Raw genomic sequence first — 12,992 nt, 5'->3', positions numbered from 1 at the left:
GAACACTTGCCTACAAAGTTACCAAGAGTCGGACACTGAAGGGTTAAATCATAATCGGCATTAAATTATTTCTATAGGATAACAGCGAAAAAAATAAAGCCAGAATATCGATATAAACAATCGTTTTGTTTTACGAAATGATGTTCTCCCGAAAGCTGCCATACTCCAACTATCTCCTGATTTGAAAACGTGTATGGGAGATTATGATTCCGTGTCATTACAATCGACTGTCCAATCACAGCGAGCTTTGCACCACACAAATTGAACATGAGCAGTGTTTTCAGAGCAGTCGTCCTTTTATGTAACTTTTTATGTACTGTTGTTATCGATGGAATCCATCGATTTGCAACGAGAGCACATTTCCAACAATTTCAGTTTGCTTGACTGTTTCTTGGAATTCTCGGTGGTTCTAATTGTGCTGTAATCACATGCAACAAGGATTTTATAATGATGTATTTTCAAGATGATGTTAGCAGATGAAATACGAATAATATAGGTATCCGTAAAAGCTAGTTTACGGTAGACAGCAGTTTAAAGCAATCCGTCAAATTCTCTTTTTCAAAGATTCCTCCTGTTGATTCTTTCTCTAAAGTGAATTTGATTCGAGGATGTAAATTAGCAATTTTATGTAGAAAGGAAAGATGCCGCTCTAACGAGAAAAAAAAACAAAAAAAAAAAACGTTTTCTGCATAGCGTAACCAGTAGTTTAGGGTCTAACAGGTAAGATTACTTAGACGCATTCCACAAAAAAAATAGCCAAATTTGGTGGTAGAAGGTGGGCTAAGCACAGGTCCTTCAATCTGTTTGTAAATTCATCTTCCCCGGTGCAATATCTAGAAGAGATCTTTTAAATGTAAAATTTTTTTTTTCCTCATAGAAAGTACTGAAGTCTTACTCCATCGGTCTGACTTAAATCATAATAACTGCTTTTCTGTTACACAAAGTTTGGGGAATTGTTTATATATATATATATATAATACACAGTATATATTTTAAAAAAATATGTGCGTGCGTGCGTGCGCGCGCACACACACACACACACATAGCCCCAAAGTGTTTTATTCCATTGTAACGCACGCGTTTTTGTTATTATTATTATTTTTTTATAAATAAATAAATATTTATTTTGCTGTGGCATTGCGTTTTCTTTAGATATACAACATTATCTGTTCTAGTATTCTACCGGACGGACCATATTTTTAAAATACAGTGGTATCTCGCTAATCCGAACCCTCCAGTAATCCGAACTGGCGTTTGAAAGAAAAGAATTATTTATTACGTATTATTTACTATTATTTTTATTTACTAATTATTATTTTAACTATTGTTATTTATTTTATTATTATTACAGCACAGTATTTTTTTCATACTGTCGATTGTACGGTTATACTGGAGGCCTATTTTGATTTATTGTGTGTCCACGTTTGCTTTTTTATACTGTACAGTATTGTCGGCATGAATCAGAAATATACACAAACAGAGGAAATTCAAAACGTGCATAATTTGGTTAAAAATACTGTATAAATCCAGATGTTGAAATTTCATAAACAGATGTTACGGAATGGATTACTGGTAGAACCGAAAGTGAATTCGAAATCAAATCAAATGCTGAGATTATACTGTAAATATGAAGCTACAGAATGAATTAGATGACGATGAAGAACTCGAAGAAAAAAAAGTAAAACATGAAGAGGCAGTTGACGGTTTTAATATGTATAGAATGTGCTAAGTAGAATGATACGCCATTCCACAAAATTTTGTTGTTAATGCAGCTTCGAGAAGAAGTATTCGAAAAAAGTTTAGCTTCCAAGAATCAAAAGAAAATCAATGACTTTTTTTTACAAAGAAATAAACTTTTTTTGTGTTAATTTGTGAAACTTTTTTTTTATGTTGTGTACAAGAAAGTGATATTTTTTACGCAAATTATGTTACGTACTGAACTATGCAATTTTATTAAATCAGAATCCTCAACAATACAGGTACATACAAATTACATTTTTTACTAAAATAAACTTGGGTACTGTATTATTTTTTGAGTTTTGCATTACACAGTACAGTAGCTTTTTTCTATCGGTTACTTCATTTATTTACAGAATTAAATTAATGTACCATTAGAATCTGATTATTTTTGTCTTAAACGGTAGTTATTGTTGTCTCTTGAAAATTCGCTAATCCGAACGATCACAGTTTTTATTGGTTCGGATTAGCGAGATACTACTGTATTTCAAATAACTTTTCTTTTCTTTTCTCTCTCTTTTTACTTGCGATATTCCAAATCTATTTTTTTTTTTTTTTTTTGAGCGGCAGTTTTTATTATTTTAAAATCGCAGAATATTTGGCATTAATTCGCAAAGCATTTTCGGGAGCAGACTTGCCATTTTAGTTTATACGACTTTTGATGCTAAGTTATTTTAAATTCTAAACAGCCGTCTCAGTCCAAGTACTTTGACACCAGCATGCAAAATCAAAGCGGAACTTGAAATTTAATTGGCCACCGAATTATTTCCTTTTTTTTCTGAAAATGCCACTGAATATTAGCTTAATAGAGACGTAGTTTCTGTCGTAGGAAGGAAACTATTTCTTGGAAACATTTCCACATGTTTTAACAAGTTCCCCGACACACGAAAAATTTTTCTTTCGACTAATACATTTGTCGCGTGACATATAAGACGATTGTTTCATGCATGTATTATACTGCTACATTTCGCCTTCAAGGGAACAAATATTCATGGACACCCAGGAAATAATAGTTTTTCTTTGTATGTTGATAAAAATCTTTATTTTTGATTACCTTCTGCTTTTTTATTCATAGTGGTTATCAGATGACTTTCCTTTTCATTCTGTGAAGAATAATTGGCATAGTTTAAGCATTAGTGTATCGGGGAGGACAGGAAAATCCACTATTTTTTTTTTTTTTTTTTTTTTTTTTTTGTATAAGATCGTTTTCTATGGCTGCTATGCCTTATTTATTTCCCCTTCCAAAGGAGAGAAATTTGTTAAAAGGGCGACGAGATAATGAACCACTGGGACTTTAGCAAAATTCAGTCAAGTCGAACAGAATGACTCGGGATCGGCTGGTCCAGTGATGCACCCAGGGAGATGCCTTATTTATTTCCCCTTCCAAAGGAGAGAAATTTGTTAAAAGGGCGACGAGATAATGAACCACTGGGACTTTAGCAAAATTCAGTCAAGTCGAACAGAATGACTCGGGATCGGCTGGTCCAGTGATGCACCCAGGGAGAAGCCAAGGGGCCCTGCCCTTCCAAAAAAAGGAGAAAAAAAAAACACTAGAAAAATTTCCAAAAATCTTTTCTTAATTAAAATTCATTTTTTTTAAAATGTATGTTGTGTCGTGTGTTCTATTTCTATACTAATGAATTTAGCGGTCACTGGGAATACCCCATAGCTCTCGGGAATCACGGCCGCTGTGAACGCAAGGCGAACGAAGTAGTGCTCAGGCGGACAGAGCGCTACTTCGTTTGCCCGAGCCGGGTCAGAGGAGATCACGGGTAGCATGCATTGGCGATCACTTTAGATGCTCATTCATAGATCGCATGCAATGCGTAGTGTGTATTCTCGAATAGTCTACTCACCCCCCCCCCCCCCCAAGGTTAAATCCTGAGTGCGCCACTGGGCTAGTCGCCCGCTATAAATCATGACCATTGCCTTTAATGCATAAGGATGCGCTGCCTGAAGACTAAAATTTCCAGAAGACTAAAAATGTTAGGAATGAAATTGTATATGTTCTAAAACAGATGATAGAAATAATTTTACTTCGACGTGGTTATAAGAAATGTGAGAATTAATCAGATAGGAGAAATGATTTGTACGCTGCTTTGATTATTTAGAAGTGTTCCTGTTAATCAAACGAAGTAGAAGCAAAAATTAAAAAAAAAAATTGTCCTGAGCTTTGATCACATCAGAGAACGTGATCCTAAGTGAAGTGGCCGCTATTTGGACAAAAAGTGATCATTCCCTGCGTACTTGGGAGGTGGCCAGGCATATGCAGGGTTCGGTGCGAAATGGATATATGAAGGTGATTATAACAAGCTTGGAAGAAAATCTGAAGGAATCTGGTGACATAGGTAGCTCAAAATTGGTTGTCTTTCTTCTTTGCTTTAGCATTACGCAAGTTACCACGGACTACACAGGCATCTTTAGTAATCGAGACACATCCCGCAGTTCTTGCCTCCAATCTCAAATGGGTGCGGTGCTTAACACACTATTAATACGCATAACTACTCCTTTTCTTCCTTTTACGCTCATCCTTTAACTTTCATTAATACACATTGATTTTTATTAAAATTGATTATCACTTTTAGATGTCATTAAATGCAACCATAATTATAAATAAAAATAAAATATAAGCTAACGCCTTTTTATTCCCGTATACGGGAGTAGGCGAGGCCATTTAGCCCTATCTAACTTTTGGAGACTGAGTGGACAGTTCAATCTCCACTGGTACCCAATCAGAGACAGATGGCCCAAGGCTATCACTAATTAAGCGGTACGCAGTGAAGAGAGACGGCTCAAACGTGCTGCCATCTCGTGGTCCCTAACCCTAACACAATATATTTAATGTCTGAAATAATGTGGGTTCTACGGTCGATTTTCTTGAGTTTACAGGACGAAAAACCCGAGTTTCCTCCCGGAAACTCTGGTTTTTCTTGCCCTGTAAACTGCTTGCCCGTGCCAGAGATCGACTAACTCGGGAACCGGTCGAAAAAAGGCTTAGAAAAATTTCCTCTAGTCGCCGACTAGACTCGAAACCAAGTCTTCCTTCGTGCGGCCAAGCGCGGTGGTATGCAAACGCCACATCCACTGAGCTACACAGGCTCCGCAACCATAATTAAAATACAGTAATTAGAATTACAAATATTCACTTCGTCTATCAGTATGCTGCTTACTTATGTGGACCGTCCTTAGTCACTAGATTAATGACTTCAATATGAATATTAATTAGAATTATACAGTAATTATCTACTCAATGTTAATTCATTAACTGCAAAATTAATCGACCATTCGTTAATCAACTACATCAAATATAGATGTATATTTGATTACTTACCGGACATGCTTGGCAAATATTCTGGAAATTTTCTTAATGAATCTTGTCAACACAAGCTTTGCATTTCTTTCTGTATTACGTCAGGAAGTGTTCCTGAGACTTAGAACTATTGACCTAGTTCCTTCAAGTTCTAGAATTGGTGTATACTTTCTTCAAGCCATCTAAAGCATCTCGCAAGTGTTTTAAGAACAAAGTGAATTTTTAGTTGCACGCAAGCGAGGTTTCTGCAGTTCTTATATTTGTGCTGAACTCAGTCTACAAAATAAGATCACAACTACATTCATATGCTGGCCAGTCATCCCTTACTTTATTTAGTGTTCAAATAGACCGCCTTTTTTTTTTCCCCTGTTCAGTAGTTTCAAATTAAAGATAGCAAAGCCTTAACATTAACAGTCAAGTGATCTGGCCGTTCCACCTGGACAGCATGTGTTCAAGTGGAAATAACTGATGGACCGACCAGAGGATTTGGATCATTCACTTTAATGAGTTATGAAATATGACAGAAGAAATGCAATTTGGGCAGAACGGAGTCATTGATTGCTTGATATGGCTTAAAGACACGGCATTACATATTCGAACGAATACTTTCAGTTGTAATTTGAATTCATAAAGAATATTATATAGTTTGCTTGAAATATTTTTGTATTCATGTTTGTTTAATTTTCTAATTATTTTTTTTCCTTGAAGGTTTTCAAAGTAATAAAAAGAAAATGGAAACACCTTGCTTGCAAGATCGTCATCAGGTCTTCTGCTATTCAGATCGTTTCAGCTGATTCCTAAAGTGCTGGCTTTCACTGGGAACATGGAGCCGGGCCCTTCGAGAGTTACTCGCGTTCATTTTAAAGAGCCCGAGGAGTTGGCTCCTGCCCCTGTGCGGCCAGTTGCGGAGAATATAAGTCCTGTGACTCGACGAATTCGTGACTTAATTGCTAAACGAAATGCCATGCTAAGTGAAAGTAGTTGGCAAGGGCCTCTCGCAGCTAATGCAACAGAATGTCTGCGAGGAAACAGCTTAGACCGAGCAACAAAATTTGGACCAAACGTGCTTGTACTTCTAGGAGCATTGTTAATTGTTATTGGTGGTATTATCAGTATCGGAGGACAGTACGGATCTTTTGGCAGTTGGGAATCTCAGTTTACTGTGCTGACAATTGGACTATCCATCATTGCTATAGGCGTGATGTTCTGGCTCTTAAGACTTCTGTTTTGCCGATTTCGGTTTGCATGTTGTGCACGTTGGAAGCATTGGAGGTCAAAGAAAACTCGAGTTCGACCAATTGAACCTTTATCTGCTCTTCCTGCCTACATTGAAAGTGAATATCACAAAAAGATGGCTACAAATCTTCAAGTAATTGAACAGACTACTGTAACTGAAGTCCAGGAATTGAAAGAACTTAATGGAGACACCTCTCACATTCGTTCTACTCCCTGATAGGAAACTATGACCAATACTAACAAAACGCTTTAATCCACACCAGGAAGCTTGAAAAGCTCCCTGCTCAATGGGCTGTTAATCATACCCTACTGTGTAGAATTAACTTGATGACCTTTAAGCCCAGTAAGACATCGTTTAGAAGAAAACTATTATCTATTTATTTAAAGAGGAACAAACTGTGAAAGGTGCTCGAAAACAAATATTTAATCCGACCATAAGTACCGTCATTTTCGGTTGGAGGGATTGTAAAATGTACATTCGAGGTTTATTGATGGTGTGCGTAGTCAGGTATAACCAGCTCTTGCATCCAAAGCATATTTGAAAGTTTTTACTCTTACAAATCCACGGAGTATTATTCGGGGATTTAACTCGATTAGAACATTTTTTTGGAAAATATAATTTTACTACTGAGAGAACTTCTTTTATGGCCATTCTCTTTCCATGCACTAAGGACCCTTCCTGTCCATGAAAGGAGAAATGTGGTTCCGACCCCCAAGGACGGACACATGTTTAGTTTTAAGTTGCTAGCTTTCACTACTGATTTCCAAGTAACAAAGGAAGAAAAAATACTGCTCAAATACACTGTATTTATGTAAATTATCTTCTGGATTTGAGTTCGTTCTGGAGTTTTAATTTTTTTAAAAAATATTTTATTTGTGTTAAGCCTAATGATTAAGGAATGTTGCACGTTTTTAAATTATTGAATTATTATTATTTTTTTTCTGGTATCGGTTTGGTTTCTTTTTTATAGTTTGCAATGTCAATAAAATAACATACAGAAGTTATGTTTGCCCATTATTATTAGCAGAGTTAGTAATGGTTCATTATGAATATTATTATTCTTAAGATTATTTAAATTAAGGGGATATTAAATCCCACACTATTTCAAAGCCGAATAAGAAACTCAAAGATAGAAATCTGATCTAAGAGTTTCATGCCAAATCTAGAAACTATATAAAGTTCGGCGAGTCCAAGCGTAAGCCTACACCTGGTAGTGCAATGCCAGGGCGACTCGTTGCAAAGGTGAAGCAAGCTCCGATCACTGTTCTTAGTATTTACCCATAATGTAAAACAACAGCTCCTAGGAGATGTATTACTGTTTTCTACATCATGAGAGAAGGTCACTACACAGACCGGTTTCGACCTTTTTTGAGGTCTCAGCTGATGAGACCTCAAAAAAGGTCGAAACCGGTAAAGTTTTGAGATCTCAGCTGATGAGATCTCAAAATTGCACTACCAGGTGTTGGCTTACGCTTGGACTCGCCGAACTTTATTTATACAATTTCTATATTCGGCATGAAACTCTTAGATCAGATTTCTATCTTTGAGTTTCTTACTAGGCTTTGAAATAATGTGGGATTTAATATCCCCTTAATTTAAATAATTTTTACGTCGCCGAATTGAAGCCTCTTGGCTCTTTATTTTAAATAAATTATTCTTAAGGTTATTCATTGAAGCCTTTCTGTACCTCACCGAACTGACATGTACCCTTTTCTGAAAGAGGCATGGTCAGCAAAAACTTCCTGGTACTATGGGAGCGTCTCCCAATTTTGTCAGTTCTTTTTGTGAGTGTCTTTCTATTTCTGTTAGCCAGGCTGAGATTCGTTGGATTGGGATTCCATGATTTGAAATCAGACTGGAACGAGCCACAATGAATGAATGGTCAAGGTGATAACCAGGGCTTAAATGTTCTCATTCTATTCTTTCAGATTTTACCCTCCGCAATCTTTTCTGCGCTACCTTGAGAAAGGGGGTGGTTATATTTCATGTCTTGGTTGTATATAACCCTACTACAATCTAAGAAAGGTTGTAAAACTGTCTAGTACATTGCACCATGGGCGGTCTAATAGTTTTTAATTACTTTTAATTTATTTGTAGTTTTTATTTTTTCACATAATTTCTGCTGTAGAACTAAAGATGGAACGTTTTTCAAGCCATCTCAGGCTTCCATTCATCATCCACCTAAGGGCAATCACAGTCATGTCCACGGTAGGATTTGAACCCACATCCTGCTGGTTAGACAGTGAGTACGCTAACCACTTGACGAGGTTGGTATTGCTTGTGGGAATATGACTTATACGAAAAGATGTTATCCCATGACTGAGTTGCGTGAGAAGCAGTTCTAAATGTAAAGTTATTCTCCATTCGTTGTGTGTTGTTAATCATAAATCAAAAATCTGAATATGGTGTTGATATATGGTGAGATCATTTACGTCCATAATTATTTGCATTATTCTGCATGCAGACCAATATAAACAGCTTATGCTGTTGTTCTTTGTTTTGTTATAGATGAGGAAACATTCCTTTCAGCTAATAGGGTATTCTCCAGTTAACTAGTATATAAAGGTTCTTCCTCCTAACCTATTGCAAAAAAACTTGGGTGGGAGGACAAAATGGATCCAATTCTTCCAAGCACGCTTTCCTTCTTCACCATACCAAGTACGTGTAAGTTATTCATCAACAATACAATCAGCGCAGTTTCCATTTCGCTTCTGATATTGAATATTAATCAGACGGAAAATTAGTTGTGTTGCTTTGAAAATATTCAGTAGATGGATTTTGCTCTCCTTTCTTGGACAGATGTTGATTCACAAGAGATATAAACAAAATAGATTTTAAAGCAAGAGCTAGTTTTATCTAACACCGTTATCCCCTCCTTACGAGACCGGACTGTACATAATATTTTTATTTAATTTTGATTACTTAAAACTGCATACTAATTATAATTTAATCCGATATTCATTAATAAGCTTCAATACTTTACCAGCGGCGTATGCAGGCAGAGGGGAGAATCCCATGGAGGCGAAATGAAGATAGCTTTAAGTGTACATCAAAATGAGGATCGACTCCGTATCTCTCAATTCTCATTTGAAAAAGAATTTTGTGACAACATAGTTTCGTAGATCGAAGAAACTTTCCATACGAACAGCAAACTCCACGGTTTCTCTTTAAATCTCTTGCTTACGCAGCTTCTTTTAAACCTGTTCCAAAGAATAGGTTTAAAATATTTTTATTTTTAAACCTATTCCCAACAACACAAATTAAGGACCTAAATGGGAGAGGATTAGGTAAGGACTCAGTGCTCTAGCACCTTTCTTAAATCTTTAAAAATTTATTTATGTCATATCCGAAATTTTTTTTTTCGAACTTTTATACAAGTACTACCCTAAAAATTTCTTGGGGGTATTAATTGTTGCATCGGCATTTCTCTTCCTCTTCCAATTAAATCTGGTCTGCGCTAGCCCCTGCCAAGAATGGAAATTTAAAGTTCATGATCTCTGTTTAGCGTTACTTTTAGTTAGTAAGTGTGATGTCTTCCAAATACTTAAAGAAATTTCGATATTTCTCTAAATGTGGATAAGCCTAAATGCTCAAACGTTACTTTGTGGTCTGTAAATCGAGTTGAAAGCAAACGCCACAATACGTTTTTCACGTGACCAATTATTCTTTCGCAGGAAAGAGAATTTTGTATATAAAAGGAAAGTCAATATAAAGAAAAGCATGTATTTAATTCATGAACAACTTTCACAATTGTTTTCTTTTTTGATGCATCAAAAGTGCTGCGTACATTTTAAATTAAAAAAAAATTCATAAAATTTACACCCAATTTCAACTTGTACAGCCTTCCAAAATATGTAAATAATATTTAATAAAGTATTATTTTGTTACTCGTCTCAAATGTGTCATGACTTCTTAACTCGATCCTCATAGAGATGTTATTTATAGTTGTATTTATTTATCTCTAATTTTTATTTCCAGCCAAATTCTAATGGTAAATTGTCCTATTTTATTCCACTTATTATTGCTTGCTACAGAAATTATTTAAAACACAAAAACACCTTCTGGAGTTAAGACTCATCGAGGGTAATGCCACCGGAGTCAAAAGATGATCATTGCCCTGTAAATCTCTGGGAAACTATTTGAGCTATTACTTGGACCTTCATGAATTAAGGATATTTCTTTCTGAGAGGGATTAACGATCGTGAAGAAAACATAAACCCATATTTCGTTCAGAAGCCTCTTCCTTGTTATACACATTTTCACAAAATACTCCTCTCTGCAAAGCGAGTATTTCTATTCTCTTCTACATTACACAAAGAAAGAACTTAATATTTCAGTAATTTTGCAAAATAGAATCTAAAATATCATTTAAAGGGAATTGATTATTATATTCAACCATCTTAAATAAGTGGCCCCGCTTGCTGAGTCACTGCCAATTTCTAGGGATTATTAGTGTTTGCTTCGCTTGTACTCTACCACTTTATAGTTATGAGGAAAAAATAAAAGGGGAGTCAGTTGCATCTCTTCTACAACACCTAACTCTGACGTCCAGTTACACACTAAACGCAGTTAGATATTTAACTGAAACAAAGAATTTTTATTAAGCAATATTCTTACTTCCAATCCTAAGGTTAGCTTGTTTTCTGACCGATTATAAGGAATATGCCATCTTTGCCTTTCGGTTGGAAAGACCTAAGCCTGAATCTCTTCTAGGACCCGAAGACTAAGCTTTTCATAAAGATAAAATGCACTGATCCCATGGTCTTAGTTATCTTGTCATTAATTCCTACTAACCAGTCTGGTTAGCATTCTAATTTAAGCTTTCTTTATCTTCCTGAAGGAAATTGTACTCCTAAATCTTAACTTCCAGGTTCAACGTGTCTGTCTTGTTTTAAACATGTATCATGTGATATATAATTCACTGCAGTAAAAGTGATCACCAAGAACTTAGCTTGAAACACTTCAAAATTAAAATATTAAAAACCTCATCAAGAAGTGTTAAAATCTAGCATTTTGCTCGCGAATAATTTCCTAGAAAAAGAGATTTGGCATCTAAATTAGGTGGACATGGATCAGTTATTTAAGACAAAGTACTGTCACTTGCGTGGTTTCATCTTGGATCGCAGTTCTTCTCCGTTTTTACGTGGAAGAACTCCAGATTTCATGGAGGAAAACAATAGCTCGGTCTGAGGCTTGCTAGCTCCCCAGAAAATGCTCCTCATGGCATTTTTATGGAAGTTGAATCAGCCTTTCAAATCAAAGTGCTTTTCCAACCAGGTTACAGAGCTATGGATCTGAATATTAGCCGTCTTTTAAATTTTGTCATTCAAAATAATGTTGAAAAGTTTAATTATTATTGGGGAAGGGGTGACAGGAGGATGAGACGCATTGCTGTTCAACCTGTTTAAGTGAATGTTCTCTTTTTGAATAAACGAAGGACGTATATCAAAGTGAAGTAAGCAACTAGCATGATTATTACGGTACGTTATGGGTGGGAAACTTCAACCTAATGACTCATTCTGTTTTAATATTAATTTGGACTATCTGTTATATGTGTAATCCAAAAGAGATAAGACTACGAACCTTTCTGTAATACGAGTATGTATGCAACAACATGTACGCTTGTTAATTCCAGTTACAAGGATTCAGTGGTGATTTGGTATTTTTTCTAACCACTACTAGTAGTAGTAGTGCTCTTAGCGCGTTTCAAAATTTCAAATTTAAACTGAATGCGTATATCGGGAAATAAATTTTCCGAATTTCATTATAGCTATCTACTAAAAAATATTATTTTTTGTCAGGACAGGATTATATATATATGTGTGTGCGGCATTGAATACGCTTCAATCGAATGGAAATCTGTGAAGTCATTTTGCTCTGTGTTCAACAGTTTCTCTGCAAATATCACAAGCGGTTGCTCCTATCAGATTCTTCAAAAAATGGTTCTGACTCCTCTTTGCACAGTTCAAATTATTTTGGAAGGAGCCGTATTCAAGGCTATCGAATAAAGTAGAGCAAGCACTAGAAATATAGCTTCACCCTGTTCCTTTTCATTGCTAGAGAACTTTTGGATTATTCCTACCAACAAATTTTAACTTCATATTTATTGCCTATTAGGGAATAGTCCCTGCTCGTCAGCTCAGCTGATTACACACTACATTTTATCTCGCTTCTTTTCAGGTTCAGAGTTCTGCGTTAACTCTCATGCTCCATCTTGTGACGTGTGCGTCGTTTCTCAACCTGATTTTATAATGTTTTATATTTCATTTTATACTTATACTATCCAGTCAAAATATCATGACCACGGTCCTAATAGTTCGTAGGCTCACCTCTTTCTTCCAAAACTGTCGCTTCGCTTGATCAACTGGTCACTTCATATGACCAGTTGATCAATTAGCCGGTCTCACATGTTTTCCACCGCAAGAGGCTGGCTTTTCTCATATGTTTTTTTTCCCCGCCAGAAAGCTCGGGTTTTTCATCTCGCAAAAAAGCAAACTGCAGAAAAACACAACATAACTGACAGACATAACCTTAGTTTTCTTTTGTCGAAATTCCAAAACAGCAACATCATATGAACATTGCAGGAGGCATGCTGCAAGTGTTTAGTGGGGAGGATTAAACGCCAGATTTCTCGATCCACGTAATCCCAGAAATATACTATGGGATTCAGATCCAGAGAAATTGTCCCATGTAACTACTGAAAGTCGC

The 12,992-nt window shown here is 36.0% G+C and overlaps 1 protein-coding gene across 4 annotated transcripts in view; it reads left to right on the top strand.

Moving 5' to 3' along the window:
- Positions 1 to 7,629, top strand: part of LOC150108028 (uncharacterized) — a 52,699-nt gene extending 45,070 nt beyond the window's left edge. For 3 of the 4 annotated variants that reach the window (XM_090415529.1, XM_090415526.1, XM_090415528.1), the window contains one exon: positions 5,756 to 7,629. In XM_090415529.1, coding sequence (XP_090271655.1) covers positions 5,871 to 6,500 — 630 coding nt within the window. In that variant the 5' untranslated portion in view covers positions 5,756 to 5,870 and the 3' untranslated portion in view covers positions 6,501 to 7,629. Of the gene's footprint in view, positions 1 to 1,199; positions 1,280 to 5,755 lie in introns of those variants that run through there. The other variant, XM_090415527.1, reaches the window with a different exon arrangement.
- Positions 7,630 to 12,992: the final 5,363 nt, after the last annotated feature.

The sequence above is a fragment of the Typopeltis vanoorti genome, chromosome 3, assembly GCF_054136105.1.
Source record: "Typopeltis vanoorti isolate ZY-2024b chromosome 3, IOZ_Tvanoo_1.0, whole genome shotgun sequence".
Taxonomy (NCBI): domain Eukaryota; kingdom Metazoa; phylum Arthropoda; class Arachnida; order Uropygi; family Thelyphonidae; genus Typopeltis; species Typopeltis vanoorti.
This window is presented reverse-complemented; position numbering and strand designations above follow the sequence as displayed.